The sequence below is a fragment of the Cryptomeria japonica genome, chromosome 6 (genome assembly GCF_030272615.1).
Source record: "Cryptomeria japonica chromosome 6, Sugi_1.0, whole genome shotgun sequence".
Lineage (NCBI taxonomy): Eukaryota > Viridiplantae > Streptophyta > Pinopsida > Cupressales > Cupressaceae > Cryptomeria > Cryptomeria japonica.
Genome location: NC_081410.1, coordinates 403000863 through 403018025, shown reverse-complemented (window position 1 = coordinate 403018025; position 17163 = coordinate 403000863). Strand labels below are relative to the sequence as shown.

The 17163-nt window shown below is 35.0% G+C and overlaps 1 protein-coding gene across 1 annotated transcript in view; it reads left to right on the top strand.

Moving 5' to 3' along the window:
- The first annotated feature begins 1454 nt into the window (after window positions 1-1454).
- Window positions 1455-17163, top strand: part of LOC131065837 (uncharacterized) — a 31276-nt gene continuing 15567 nt past the window's right edge. The window contains exons 1-2 of the mRNA XM_058000473.2: window positions 1455-1767; window positions 2000-2522. Of these exons, the coding sequence (XP_057856456.2) occupies window positions 2043-2522 (480 nt within the window). The 5' untranslated portion in view covers window positions 1455-1767; window positions 2000-2042. The remainder of the gene's footprint in view (window positions 1768-1999; window positions 2523-17163) is intronic.

Sequence of the window (17163 nt, the reverse complement as noted above, 5' to 3'; positions counted from 1 at the left end):
ATCAATCAATAAAGAAGGACAACGATGGACATAGAGAATGAATATATATATATATATATATATATATATATATATATATATATATATATATATATATATATATATATATATATATATATATATATATATATATATATATATGTAAGCCATCAATGCATGCCTACATGTATACATGTGTATATACAAACACACACACACACACGCATGTATGTATGTATATATGCATATATATGTATATATATATACACACATAAATTTATATTTGCAAGCACATGTTTAAATATATCTATGCACATGCATATATGTGTATACAAATTTATGTACATGTATGCATTTACACACACACACACACAGGCACATGTATATGTAAAACACAAGCAACGAGAAGCCATCAGTCAAAATGTAGACAAGAAAAAATGCCAAATAATATCTATGCATATTTCCACACACACACACAAATTTTAAATTTTTTTTTTATTAATTACAATAACATTAAAAATATTCATTATTATTATAATATTTTTAAAATTATCCATTATTAATATTTTTTTTCAATTTTTTTTCCCTTTCATATGTTTATTTTTAAAAATCAATGTTAATAATCTTTACATTAAAAACATGACAATTTCATAGTCTACAATATCAAAAGGTAAAAACAAATTACATAATCAAAATAAAAAAATAATATACCTTTTTAAAATATTTAGTTTTATTTTTAGCTAACAATTTTTGTATAATTTATCTTTATTTTTAATATTTCATTTAAAATATAATTTTTTAAATTTAATCTGTTTTTTATAATATTTTTCTATTTTTAATATTGAGTTTATCTTTCTTACCATTTTTAAAGTATATATTTTCTTAATATTTTAATTTTAATTAATTAAAGATTTATTTATTTAATTTTATTTAATTATTAATTAATTTAATTAGTGTAATATGTTATAAATTTTTTAAATTACTATTTGGATTTTAATATATTCTAAGTTTGCATATAATTTATTTTATTTTAATTTATAATTTAGAAATTTATTTCAATTATCTTCCACTACATCTCTACAAAATTGATATGTTTCATTACTTGTAAATACTAGTAAAATATAAAATTCATATTAATTTTTTACCATTACATAATTTAATATTTAAGTTGAAATTATGCTTGCTTAAATGATTGTGTTTTTATAAATTATTATAATTAGAATGTAATACAAAATATATTACTTTATCAACTCCCTCTTTATCTATATATCTTTCTCCCTATCTCTATATATCACTTTCTATATCTTCATCATCTTGCAATATGTATCATTCCCTCTCTCCACCTTCTATCTATTTATCTACCTCTTCCTCTCTACCTCCATCTTCCTCTACCTCTAGACTCATTTCACCACTCCCTATCCCTGTCCCTGTCCCTATATCTTTTTACCCTTCTATTTTCATCCCTCCATATTTCTTTTTAATCTCTTCCCTATTTCTATCACTATATATCTCTATCTATCCTCTTATATCAATTCTCATCTATATTTTTATCTTTCTACTTATTCTAAACTAAGTACATTATAATAACATAAATTAGCAACTAGCAGACTTTTGTAGAGCATATCACCGGCTTATATGGCGCCAGGTTAATTAAAACAAAACACAGTGACCTGAACTTAGGGTTTAAATATGATTTGTCATTCATTCATAAAAATTTTAAGTGGAAATTGCTATCGACTTGTTCTGGTTATCATGACCCTGGCATCTCTAGGTCCAATCCTGCGCAAGGTATGCATTTGAAAATTGATTTACGCATACTAAAATTTTACCTTTGAAGAAAGCTTTGGCGAAATCGCAAAGGAAAAAAGCTTGTTATATAGGAATTGGCATTTTCAGTTTTTAATGCAAACTGATGAAACTGATTTAAAAAATATAATCAAATTGTTAGTATTGGCCATAAAAATTGTTCCTAGAACTCATGATCTCCCACAAGAATCATATTCTGTTATCTCTGTGACAGGAGTAGTTAGGAACTTCTGAACTTTCTTGGTACTTTAGCAGTTATGGAGAAATCATCTCCACGAGGAAACAAAAACAATGCAATGACCCAACATAAAGATTATGCTGCTTTTGAAGAGAAGGTAAAGCGCACAGTGTATCTGGACAATCTTTCACCACTGGTCACAGTGCCAGTCCTCAATACAGCACTTGGGCAGTTTGGAAAAGTCGTGGAAGCCCAAATTTTGCCAAATTATCTGGATACAAAGAATGCTCCTATATGTGCCTTGGTTGAAATGCAGACTGCGCGAGAGGCTGCAAATACAGTTACAGAGATTACTGTGAATGCATTCATGATTGCCGGTGCACCAAGACCAGTGAGGGCAAAACGAGCAAAAGCTGAGATGTTTTCTGATCGTCCAGCGCTTCCTGGGAGAAGAATACGATGCTATTGGGTTGATTCCAGTGATCCAGATTGGGAAGCTGCAATGCGGCGGAAGCAACTTGCCAAGAAACATATATCTGAAGCTGCATACTTACTAAAGGTATTTATTTTCTTCATTGATGTATTGTTGTGCTCAATTGAGCTCTAGTACAGGTAAGATTCATAAATAAATCGTTAAACACCAAGGTTGTATGAGCACCTACCTGTCGGGGATAACCTGATAAGAAATATCAAATATGCCCCTATAAGATATGTCAAGTTAGTTTTGTCCTTTTTTGGGTATGGCCACTTGAGAATCCTGGGTCAAAATACCCTGGGTTAGGGATGACTTTACCCTCATCTCGTTGGAGTGCTTTCACAGAGGACCTAAATAAGATCTCAGCTTAGATTGTTTTTATAGGCATAGTTGTATAGAAACTCGTCTATTTTCACAAAATAAATATCTAAAAGCATTTGTCGTAAAAACCCTTTCCATTGGGGTTCATCTATTGAAATTTCATCTTAATTTTCTTTGTGTACTTAACCTATATCCATGACACCTAGATGTTTCACACTTCATATGCTAATTTATGTCACTTGATATTTTGTACAAGAAACTATGCAAGCTTTAACTGAGAAAAAGACAATTATAAATTCAAAAATATGTTTGATGATGACTAATTACAGTCTGTTTAAATAGGCGATTTTTCTGCGTAACACTATTAACTTGATTCTTTAATTTATAGTGTTTGATAGCTTTTGAGCATCCGTCCTTTTAATAGATGAAATTCATGCTTCAAGTGGGCTAGCTTCTTATCATACTCTAAACGAGATGTATTTGCAGAAAAGGAAAGTTCAGTGGCCTAATTTCACACAGAAATTATGTTCTCTATCCATAATTCAGTAACCAATCTAATTTATCTGCTGCCTATTGCCCATGGTGAAATTGTTGACTCAAAAATCGGAACTAAAATATAGTGGACTTTGAGTTTTCAATACCCCCCCATCTATTGTCTAATCCCAGTTCTCACTAAGCTTGCCAAGGTTTAAAGTGGGCTGCTACATGTATGAATTGGTGAAGTTACTTGTTCAATCTCTGATCAAGTCTATGCCAAATGAGTTCGTATTTTGTTTTGTTGGACCCATAGTAATTGTGGATGGCCTCTTTGGACACATCTGTGGCCTCATATATATACCCATTAGGTTTCTTTCCCCATCATTGAGCATAGAACCCTGAGAAAAGGTTCATCACCTTAAACAAAATTATATATATTCTAAAAATAAAATCAATAAAAACTTGAATGACAATAAATAAAAAGTAAATAAAAAATAAATAGCGAAGTTTTTACTTTGGAAGTTCTTAAATAGTAAGTTCAAATTTACCTTGAGGATCTTGTCTGTGCTAATGGGAAACATATCATCAAAGATAGTCTTCATAGCCCTTTCTGCTTCAGCCTTCATTCAGTATGGAGACTTCATTGACCTAGTGCTCACAAACATCTACTCAAAAGACATAAGTGAACCTGAAATGCTTTGCAATGTGATGAAGTTGGTGGCAAATTGTGCGACTCTCAATTATACAAGTTCCATTCCTGTGGCATGCTTTCTCATCAGATTAAGCACCCAAAAGTGGTTTTAGATGTATTTATTGATGTTCCTTGCCTCTTCCACCACTGTTTTCACCCATTTAAATATACTTGTATCTTCAAGTAAAAGATCAATGGGTGGCACAAGGGTTCCAAAAATGGTAGGGTGCCTCTCCTCAACAAGTCTTCTTGTTGCTACATATGTTGCTTCATTGTTGGTCACAACTTGAATGACAGTAACCACACTTGCCACGGCCACTTCATCCAACGTATTACATATTCTCAACATTTTTCACTTTGCAAGATGCATCAAATAATTTCGAAAACACCAACTATCCACCCAAAGTTGCTAGGAAGTTGTTTAATGTGCAGTTCTTGTCATTTGTCCACCCATTGGACAAAATTGTGCAACTCTTTGTGCATCAAATTATCTTTTGATCTTATACAATGACCTCAATGTTTTAAACAATTTCTTTGAACAAGGGTTCACTCGAATCATAGCTCGCATCCTCAGATTCAGAGAGTACTCAACAAGGCAAAAACTTGGCAACTTAAAAAGTACTAAAATTTCTTATAAAAACACTTTATTTTTTGGCAAAATTCAACTAAAAAATGTATCAAATGAGGGTAAAAACCATGAGGAAGTGTTTTCGATTAAATGTGATTGTTCAATACATATGGATTATAAAATGGCATCATTATACAAAGTCGGGTAGTGGAACTAGATACAATAACTAATAACTATTATGAATTAATGATGATTGTATTTGAAAATCATCATCATAAATTTCATATCTAGGCAACTTAGACATTGCAAGTTAGGTGCTATGGCTTCTTGTATGGTTGTTTGTTGCCTTGTCCTCTCGAACTTCTTTTCATCTAGTTCTGCAAGGAGGGCTATCATCTCTCGTTTGTTCTCTTCAAGAGTTTTTATACATGGTTTATCATCACGATAAGGAATGCCTGCAAGATGGTGTTTGAGGTGATTGATGCCTCCACTATGCTTCTTCGTGCATTTGGTTCAAATAACAATCCCTGGCATTGGTCCCATTATGGCATGTTTCCAAGTGGGGTCATGACTTGCACTTGCACTTGTAGAGTTCGAAGCAGATGCGGAGCCAAATGCCATTATGATTATAAATCAACCTACAACACAACAATAAAAAAATAATATAAGAATTGAGCTAAAATTGTAAAATTGTAAATAATTTAATTTTTCACTATATTTATTATATTTATGAGTTTAAACAATTTGAATTTTCTATATATAAATAATATATACATGATAATTAATATGAGTTTGAAATTTTTAAAATTTACAATAATAAAATATTTTTTTTGATCGATAATTTTATAGATTTTATATTAATAATGAAGTATCTGTATACATACCAAACCACTCCATCAAAAAACCAGGGATAAACCCCAAAGTTTGAGAGCAGATTATAATGCAAATTAACTATAAACCATTTACAGTTGTACGCAGACAACACTACTATCTGACTGCCAGTTCCAAACAAGACTTATCAAAATTTGAAAACAGAACCAAAAACCTTCTACTTGAAATTCAGATTCTTGCCAGGATCAAACCCCCGACCACTGACAACATCAGTCATTGGCATCTTGCCACGATCTTGCTTCTTCTTTGCTTCGCGAGCAATGTCACGTTCAACTTCTCCTGAATGAATGTAAACCAGCAGATCCTCCCACGCTACTCGAGCCTCATTAGTCCTCGCCACACGTTCTGCACCATCCCGCCAAATCATGAATGACCGGTATTCCACATTCACCCGGTCTGGCATTACTCCTTCCCCAAAGGGACGTCTCAAACCCTGCCCAGGCACTGCTCTCGCCAACAGAGAAACCAACCACACAATGTGAGTGGGGATGCACGCTTTAGCCACCCATTCCACTTTTGCCTTGGTTCCAAAAGACAACCCCCAAGCCATCGACATCAACACAATATCCATGTTTGCCCTATAATGATACTTAGACACCAAGTACTCGTGACCCAACAATCGCTTTATGATATCCAAGAATTCCTCCTCATCACAGAGGAAAATGCCCCCCAACTGCTTATCAGAAACGCGCCCTAAAAATGCCAACTGTTGTTTGGTGGAGTGCAAAGTAAAATTGGCCTCGCCTGCGAGAGCACTCGACCCGATCGACAAAGAATCTCTGACCGAGGAATTTACTCCACCACCACACCACACCTTCACACTAGCAAACCAAAAAACAACTTCACTCAGAAGAAACAAATGTCTTCCCAAAAATCCAGAAAGTTCGATATCAAGGCCATGCCAACCCATCCTCATGGTGAAAAACGTGCCACCCCAAATACATCCAATCACAAATAACTTGTCATAATAGTTAAACTAGGTGGCGGCTCAGATTAAATATGAAAAAGTAAGATCGACACGAAGAGAAGAAACTGGAGAATAAATTTAATGATCTTGTACATCCCAATGGCAAGAGCCATCAATTCCAAGTCTTGCTCGTGCAGCCCATGCCACATCGGCCCCTGAGCTGTCCCACCAACGAATCCCTTGGGGGTCCAAATCCCATCCCAAGTTGGATAAAACATCCGCCTCCCCATTGCCTTCCCTTCGGATATGTGAGATTTTGAAATCTTGAAAGGAATTAAGTTTTTTACAAGTAATAGAGATGAATTTATTAATACGCCAACATTGGGAGGATCCACTAGAGATTGCATATGTAACTATCTTGGAGTCCCCTTCGAGACAAAGTTTTTTGGATTTTTTGATTACCTGCTAACTCAACTACCTTCAGTGCAGCATGAACCTCGGCCTCATCATCGGTGCCATTTGGTAACCTTTGAGCCCCTTTGACAATGATCATTCATGCATCATCTCGAGCGATACATTCAGCACCCGATATGCCAGGGTTGCTCCTTGAAGCACCATCGAAATTAATCTTTACCCAACCTTGTTCTGGTCTAACCCAAATCGATGTAGAGGGGTCCCCCATGCTAGGATTTACCCTAGAAAGCCCATTAAGTGGCCTAAACAATAATAAAATATTAAAACTATATTCAAAATCATATCAGTATATATATTAAATTTTTAATAATTATTATATCAAATATAAATTAATAACTTAAAAGTAAAGCTTGTTAAAGGGCCTTCCTGGATTGGTCCAGTTTATTTGACTCGAAAGAATGTAACTTGGCCCAAATTGGAAGATGGTTGGATCAAGATCAACTTTGACGGGGCGTCGCAAGGTAATCCCAGTCCATTTGGGACTGGTTTGTTGCTGGGATAGCAATGGTAATATTGTTGCCTTTGGAGCCAAAAAGTTGATGGATGGTATGAATAATGAAGCCGAGGCTCAAGTGGCCGTCTCGGCAATAAAATTGGCGAGCAGGTTGTCAGTCTTGAAACTAAATTTAGAAGATGATAACTTAATAGTTATAAATGCAATTTAGAAGGGTGAAGCTTAAGCATGGAGGTTAAATAAACTTATTAAAATCATAAGAAGTGAGCTGTCAAAGTTCATGAGTTAATTTAAACTCATAAGAGGCAGGAAGGGAATGTTTTGGTTGACACCTTGTCAAATTTGGCGGTGGCAATTCATGATGCCCAAATTGATGAGATTTGGGAAGATCTAAGAGATTTGCAAGTTGATGACTAGATGTTTCCATACGCAACCAAAGGAGGAAGTATTAATGAAGCATAATGTCTTGCTCTATTACGATGGTATATGTGCAAAGCCCTTCATATTTGTTGGCTGTGTCTTGTCAAAGCCCATCTGCATTTGCCCTTGATTGTTGTGAGCACTGGTGAGATTGTTGAGGGTTGCATGTTGCAATGGAGGCAAACTTTACTCTAATTACTAGAAAGCAACAACTCGCTTTCTTGGGGAAAATTTCCGAAGAGAGATTGAGAAATGTCTTCAAATTTGAAGACCCAATGTTCTTGCCAATGGTGGATGTTTTTCTAGGCGAAGAATACTTGAAGTCAGAATATAAATATTGAACTAATGTCGATATTGCATATCTCTTTTTGGTCTGGTGTCTGGAGCTTGGAAATAAGGAAGATGTCCACTAGGTAATGAGGAAATGTGTGAGATTTTAGTGGACTTATGGGATGGGAGCATTAATAGCAATGGCGAGACCCGGTGAAAGGTTTGTGGCGCTGAATGGTGAGTGGATGCATGTTGCGGAATTCTCTCTGCCTCTGAGGCCCTTTCTGTTGTGGGGTGCATTTGGTAATAGGGAGGAGTGTCAAGTGGAAGCCCAAGTGGGTTGGGATTTCGTCAAGGATCTCCGAGATAGAGAGTTGGAGGTGCAGATGTTGGGCCCTGATGCTGTGAAGAATTTAAGGAAGAGACCGAAGTTCAAGAAGGAGGATTACTGCGTCAGCATGCCATGAGAGGAAGAGAAGAAAAATTGATACATGTTGGTAAAAATTATTTTTTGTTTGGACTTTTTTGGCTAAATCGAGTTTGTAATAAATGTAATTATGTTAAACTTGCTTGGAAGGTTTGTTTGTAGGCGTAGTTGGCTTGGTTTTTTTCTATTGTGCGAAGCAGTAAACATACAAATGTAGGAAATTGAATGTATGGGTGGTGGGTAGTTCTCTCATGGGCGGTCTGTTAGGATTTTGATCTCTGGTCTACTTCATAGTTTTATTAGTGGATGAAGCCACAATATTACTAAACTTCGTACAAACTCTTTACTATTTTATATTAATAAATATCATATACATTGAACAAACTAAACTTAAAAGTAAAACTGTAAAACAATGAATATTTCAATATTCAATAATATATCATATAGTTATATATAAATAATAATAAATTAATAATATTGTAATTGAAATTTAATAACTTAAAATTTAATACATGCAAAAATTAAATATTTTAAAGTTTTAATAATTTTTTTGAGTATGCAAATGTTATTTTCCATTTTTTTTTTTAATATATTCTGATTTTTTTTTCATTCATAGATTTTATAAAATAAATACAGAGAACTCTATATTGGTTCATAATAGATTTCTCTATATTTTTTTTTATAAAATTGTGATTGAACAAAAATTTGAAAACATATAAATTTTTATTAAATTTAACAAGATTTTTGAAAAAATAAAATGCAAGCAATTTTTTTTTGAAAAAAACCCGATGCTGATTGCCGAATCGAACTGCTGGATCATTGAATGGAAGTTCAAACTATATACACACTGTGCTGTCATCTAGGGTTGGGTTAGGATTTTATAGGAGAAATCGTGGGTAATATTGTGTCAAATTTGTATAAAAATCGCGTCCAAGGCCTGTTGACTGCATCCACGAGTTAGGGTGTGGTTTTTTGCGAGTATTCTCGAGCTTTTCACTAAGTTTATGCAATTTTTTTTTCGCAAGTTCTTTGCTACCTCCTAATGCGAGTAAACCTGCGAATCGTTCGGGAAGGGTTTTTTCAAGCGAGTACTCACAAACTCAGCGATTACTTGCCGAGTCTACAAACTATGGCTCAAATCATATGGACAAGGTGCTTTGAACCCTTTTCCAACTATAGTTAATGCATTGATCAACAACTTTCGATATTGCTTCCTTGCAACGTGGAATAGTATGTTATAATACCAAAAATTGGCATATACTATTCTTGCTTCATGATGCTTCTTTTGGTTCCAATTAGTATCTTTGAGTGAATGCTGTGCACTAGAATCATTATGAAGATCAAAGAATTCTTTTGAGTGGACTTTGCTAGAACTCTCTCTAGTGGATGAGCCTTGTGTTTGTGGGTAAAGACAAGAACCTACTACATCAGTCTTTGAGTTTGAAGGAGAATACATTGTAGCTGTGATTGCTTCAATTGTTTTCTTCTTTTCTAACTTCTTCTCCTCCTACAAGGCAAGGATAACCTTGCGTTTTATTGAACTACATTGTTGTGCATCTTGGCTATGGATTTGTGCAAGGTGGTATTTGAGGTGATTGATGCTTCTAATTATCCTCAAGCCATAAAAATTGCACGCCATTTTTCTTGTCTTTGTAATTAGTGTGCCATGCCTCCAAGCAAGATCTCTGGTCTTGCCACTATTATGGTTACTTGGTGCGATTTGTTAATGTTACTGTAGCTATGGTCGGATTCCTTCAGGCCAACATAGATAACATAAATGTCTAAGTGGCCTATCGGCTTTATACATTTATATGAGCCAATTCATATATATATATTAAATATGAAAATGTAATTAAGTATTTATATATGCCGACTAGCATATACGATTTGCTAATAATTAATAATCGCTTAACTAATGGGGCCGACTTGGAAAGTCCGCCACCCCTTGCATTGGGTCGTGTTGATTTGGAGAGTGCCGACCCTTGGTGAAGGGGCACTATCGATGTGTATAAAAGGGGTCGAATCTCCCTTCGTTGAACACACACATTACACATCAGCAGTTTGACATACTCTCAGCAAGATCACATATATCTCATATACATCAGTCCGATATTCACCCAGCAGAAGATCAATTTCACGCACAGCAGATTGAACAGTATACAAGGCAGATTGAATGTCATAGATCATCCTATAGCAGTTCGTGTATCCTACAGCAGTTCGGATTGTATATACAGCAGTCTAGGGTGAATCGATTTATACATATAGCTTCATGAAGTGAAGCAATCTTGTAAAGACATACCTATATTTGATAAATATAATCAGAGACTTTTGTTGCTGGGTTTTTCACCTTCAAGTTGGAAGGTTTTCCCAGGATATATGCTGTGCAATTTTCTGTTTGAATTGTCTTACATCTGCATTTCATTAATCTGATCATAAAATAACACCATTTCTGTTTGCAAAATTGAAACCTTAACAAAAAGGAAACGAGCTTTAAAAATTGTAAACCCTAGCTCTAAAAGAAGGAAGTAAAGGAAATAATAAACAAAACACATGACATTAAAACCCTAGAAGTTCTGGAACACAACAAGAATGAAATGAAAAAAATGAACCAAAACAAAAAAGAAAAAGGAGTTACTTACCTTTCAAATCCTATCAATAAATCCATCAAATGAGTTCAAGATCACTAAAAATGAGTCAAAATTACCTTAAAATCAATGCAAAGAAATCAAATAGCATAGGGGACAAGATTGTAAAAGAGCAGATGAGGAATTTTTTTCATCATTTAGTTTTCAGGATATGGCCTGCACTGTTCCTTCTTTACGTGAGTTTTTTAAGTTAATACATGTGGGTACTCGCTAGTTTTTAGATGAGTTACCTAGTGGGTACTTATCATATCTGCTCAGGTTGCAAGTTGGCGAGTTACTGATTGTTTATACTATGGTTTTCATCATTTGTTTCATCACTAGCTAGACGGAGCATGCCATCTATAATTTCCTTTGGAAAGTGTGTGCATCAAAATGCCTAGGTGTGGTTCAATGTGAAGACTCTTAACAACTTCTAGTTTCAATATCACCTTTCCTAAAACTATCAGTATTACTTCTAGCATGGCTGGTGCTTCAAGTGCCAAGCAATAATGTTAATATTGCAAATTAACAAATGACTTGACACAATGCCAATACTGGAGATTAGTCATTTGTAAGGAGATAGAGAGCAGTGCCATCTTTAATTGGAGACTTCCTTAATCGGCCATCGACTTATTTAATAAGTCGATGGCCGATTAAGGAAGTCTCCAATTAAAGATGGCACTGCTCTCTATCTCCTTACAATCACGGCTCTACGTATTGATCTCAGGTGAATTGTCTCTGCCGAGTAATCTCAATGAATTAATAATATTAATACAGATGTTATGTCTTTGGGAATGTAATCGTGTCCATAAGCAGGTGATACGTGCCATAGGCACTCCCTCAGATGAAGCATCCAAAAATCCTAAAAGAGGGTTCTTCCCCCCCACCCTCGTTTGAAGAGATATCCCCATCTCTTTAATATCAGATGGGGAGATATAGATATGAAGAGTTGTATCTCTTCTAGCAAATTGCACCCTTTGGTATGTTATTTATTAAAAACAAATCACACTTGTTTACAATTAAGAATATGTAAGTTATGTTCATAAATTAAATAAATAAATTATGTTTATAATATTAATTTATTTTTTTATTTGAATATTCCAAATATTATTATTAATAAAAATATTAATTAAAATAAGTATTTAATTGCTTCAGATAATCATTCATTAATAGATACTATATTAATTAATAATAATTGTTTCGTTTAGATTATATATAACGATCAAGGATGGGACCTGACATTCTATTTACACCATTGCAGCAGAACATGCTAGGGGTAGTGGTGTGAGCTCAGCAAGCCTCTCTAGTGGCTGAGTTTTGAACTTGGATGATGTTACAAAGCACATGCAAATGTTTAAAACCTGAGCTTTACCAGTTTAAAAACTGTATGAACAAGAGCCATGAGTTACTGTTGAGACCCTTTATTGTCCATAAGTTGAAACAACCTCTACTACGCTGGCTGTATTTATTGTATGATTATAAATTTGTTTCCCTATATCATGCCTGCATAAACTATTAACAACAGGTGGAGGTTTCATTCTTTCAATTTCTAGAATAGAAACAGAAATTGAAGTGCATACTAGGGCCAATCCAGATTCTGAACTCAATCTTATGTTACACTTAGAGCAAAAGATGGAAACAAAACCTAGCATTCTAATGTCTAAAGTTTTTGATGTTTAAGCTTTTTATGGACAAAAAGTAGAAATGATGTGTGCTTTTTTTTGTTTATATTCATATTTTTAAAAAAAAGAACTTAATGAACATGTCCACCCTGTTTCCCTAGGGATTCTTGAGAAATTGGCATATTTCATTTTGTTGGGTGAAAATTTTGTAAACTGATTAAGGTTCACAAAATGTATGTTTCACGACAGCACATAGGATGATATCTTTCAGAAGGCAAGATATAACCCCTCCTAATTATAAGGGAAGGCTCTTCCTTTCTACTGCAATTGCTTTCTATTTTTCCTACCTGCTAACTTTACACTAATCCAAGGTACAATAACAACTTAGTCCTCTTCTTTCAGGACCAGTTATATCTAATTCTCTTTTCAGAATAGATTTAAATGACTTAAAACTTGCAGTAATATTAACTAATTTACTTAGGAAGTAAAGTGTCCATGAAAGAGCAAAGTCTTCCGTTACTTCCCTTTTTTTGAAAATGACTTAGGGACGGGAGTTAGCACACTTAGGAACACAGATTCTTTCAATGTACCAAAATTCCTATCAACCACTGTAACCCAAATATATTGTCAGTTCAAAGATTCACGAATATATTGAAAGATATTCTACTCTAACCAGATAGTCCGTATAGCACAAAGACTCTACTTTCTATCTTCCAAATACAATTTTCAAAGATAATTTGTAAAAGCTCAAAGACTTAAAGCAATTCTCCCCTTAACCAATTTCCAATTCTTGAAACTTCAAAGTAACTCAAAGATTACTTGTAAAGACTCAAAATACTTTTCAATTTTTAACACGAAGACTATACCCAATTTTAATCATTCAAGAACATATGACACCAATGACATAAGAACATTCATACCATATAAAAGATTGAACTCAAATCAAAGTTTGAATGCCAAGCTTCTCTCTTTTTTGATTAAATCACAAATTTACAAAATGAACACCAAGTCTCAATTTGCTTTTCACTTTGGCAGAGTTTTGTTGCATAAACAAATATGGAAAAAAAAGATCCTTATTACCAAAGTTCCCAGACTCGGACTCCGCACGTGACTTGACTCAGACTTGGCAAAATAAGAAAACCCTTGAAATTTAGAGATTTTTAACGATTTAAAACTTGTTTCATACACCCATTATTGAATGAAGCTTAAAGAAAGACACTATAACATCATCAAATAGAAGCTAATTTGATCACATACATAAACATACATCCATCACATGCGTAGAAATGTAAATTGTAGCTGAAGGAATTAGAAAACATAGATATATAGAGTTATAAATGTTGTCCAATGTATATAAAATCCATGACTTCAAATGTTCCCAAACATATATGTAACTATTAAGTGTAAACAAAAACAAGTCTATGGCTCAGGCTTTGGCTCAGGCTTGTCTATCTGCCTCCTAGAAAGGCATCTAAGGTAGGTCTTGGATGACTGAGTAGCCACAGTCTCTACCTGTGATGTGCCAGTTTGAGTAGCGCTATCCTCCTCCTCTGCCATAGCCACAACCTCAGCCTCTCTGTTTGCCTGGTCAACCCACTCAAGGTCCTCATTAGTGAAGACTGGATTGGTGGACTCAGTGAGCCAATCAGACTCGAGGTCGACTTCCTCTAGAGTGATCGGAGAGGAGTCAGTGTCCAAAATCTGTTTGGTCCTGAGACGGAGGTTGTAATGAACAAAGACTAGATCATTCAACCTCTCCACAGACAATCTATTTCGCCTCTTCGAGTGGATGTGCTCGAACATGCTCTAGTTGCGTTCACATCCAGAAGTGCTGCATTACAACCTCAAAAAAATCATTAAAAAATGTTATTTTTTTTTGTTTTTTTGACTGCACTTTTTTAAGTGACGCCGGTCGGGTCACGACCCTCAGACTCAGCGAGTCACACCCCTTGACCCGTCCGAGCCCGGGTTAGGGTCACCATGACCCGGCAGGGGTCACCCGGCCCACTGACTCGCCGCGAGTCACGAAACTCTGCTTATTACAATGAAAATCCTCATATATATAGAGGAGAGGCGCAACATGAAACTAGGAAAGTTAAAACTAATTTGTGACCAAGTCAAAGGTAGAGAGTCCTATTTGACTCAGGGCACGTGCAACCCTACATGTGTATTAGTGCATACATAGAATGACACGTGAGGTGTCGATTGAATTTACAAAATGCCACTACACTAGAGACACATAAAAATGACTAAGTGTCTGGATCTACATCTTGAACATCATCATCTCCATTTTTCTTCAAGAAATCTTCATATTGTTGCAAGGTAGCTTGTATTTTAGATTTATCTGGTCCTAGTGTGTGGAATTCGGCATTTGGAATGGAGTGTAGTATGGATTTGAAGAATTTCTAGAGTTGGACAAAAAAGACCAAAAAATTGCAAGGTGTTACTTGGTGCAATTCGGGTTTATAAACTCGATTTGCACCAAAAGGATGAATTTGGTGCAAATCGGGGCTATAAACCCGATTTACACCAAGAAGAGGGATTTCTGTGCAAATCGGGGGTATAAACCCGATTTACACCAAGAAGAGGGATTTCTGTGCAAATCGGGGCTGTAAACTCGATTTACACCAAGAAGAGGGACTTAGGTGCAAATCGGGGCTATAAACCCGGTTTACACCAAAAAATAACAGCTAACTCCTAAAAAGAGAATTTGTATATTTTTTAGATCGACAAATTGAAACTTAAATCAAGATCATTTCTCAAGAGCCTGACTACACATGAGGGGGTTTGACAAGCACCTTGACATGCGTGCTTAGAGGGTGTGGGCTACAAATTGGACAAAATTTGTAAGGGTTATCCCACAATTTTGAGCAAGCCATAATTGAGGATAACACATTTGTATTTCCTACTAACTTAGATTAAAAACCATAGCTTGTGTATCATCTACGTTGCTTCTATCGGTTTCCATAGAAGAATTCTAAAAACAAATTCTTATTTAAAGAGATTCTTTTCCAAGGAACAGAATCCATGGCATATGAAGGACTTGAAAGGACATTTAAAAGTGAGAACAGATTTTTGTGTCAAACAATGATCTGATGCCATGTGATGGCCAGATTATTTTGCCTTTCCCTCCATTGATCACCTCACTAGAACTTGTGGACTGAAAATGATAACATGGCAGTGTGTGCTTCCTTCTTTCCATTCATCGAGTGAAGCAGATGTTTAGCAGCTGCTATCAACACCAGATTCTCAGGATAATAATTTACCATGGAAAGCACTTTGACTTGGATTCGTCATATTAATGCCTTGTTTGGCTAGGCAGTCAGCCACACCCCTCTCCCTTGTCAGAACCAACCATTTACATACTAATAAAATATGGTGATTAGTGGGTATAAGCATAATCCAAAGTCAAAACATTTTATGTGAATGATATGTAAATGATTTTACAATCATTACAATTGTACAAGCTCATTTATTGGTATCCTACTTAGCAAATTATAAAATCCAACCCTTTTATGTGTCAGATACAAGTACACATGTCATGCAATCACACTCCATACCTACAAGAGAAAAATAAAAAGTAAATAAGAGCTACCCGCTCTTTCAATTCGTAGGTCATAAAATAGGTAAATATGTCAACATTTGCTTTAGAGACTCTCATCCATTTACTTTCTTTGTAATTGGAATGGGAGAAAGAGAAGAGATAGCATCATCAAGGTGATATCCACCCTACCACAAAGCATTAGCTTCCCCGTGCTACCCCACTGGAGAAGCCTGACCCATCGCAAAGGATCTAGCAGTGTATGGTCAACATGCATGATGAATCCAATTTACTATGTGAGTCACTTATAAACTAACTCACCTATAAGCTCATGCAATGCAGATCTAATGCACTTTTCCATCAAATATGTTATCTGGAGGATAAAGTAAATCAATCTAAGTAAGGCCCTCCTATAGGACTGAAAGACAAGCCCATGACTGACATTCAATTCTTATGATGTTTAATTTAGTTAATATGTTTTCAAGGTGAGAATATCTATTGATTAATCTATTAGAGAGGAAAGTTATCAATGTAATCAATTCATGGAGTTATAGCACAACACAAATGCATCTTGACAATTCCACTTAATACCAAGGGATACAGAGGATCTTACATCCTCTTCATGATTTAGTTGGTCATGGGGCATTGTGCAATAAACATGGAAGGCAGCCCATGGAAGGATTGTAACCTATAAATCAACTAACAATTTCCATCCTGCAATTTGCAGCAACAGTACAATGTTCAAATGGTCATAAATTTTATTTCCCTTATTCAAATTTAAAACTTTTTTATGGTCTAGAAAGGGGGAAGAACGAAGGACAAAACCCAGAAAGGGTTTTACAATAATCTCAAACATGCATCAGCAATTTTCTCTACAACTCAGCTCACTAGCTTTTACCAGAACAACAGTTTGACAATAATATAATCTTATACTTAGTAAATTGATCCTAGGAATGAGATTTGAGGATGAAAGATCACTATGGTCATGTAGAAAAGCCAAGAACAAAGGAGTTTGCATTTCCCTACATATTCAAAGAA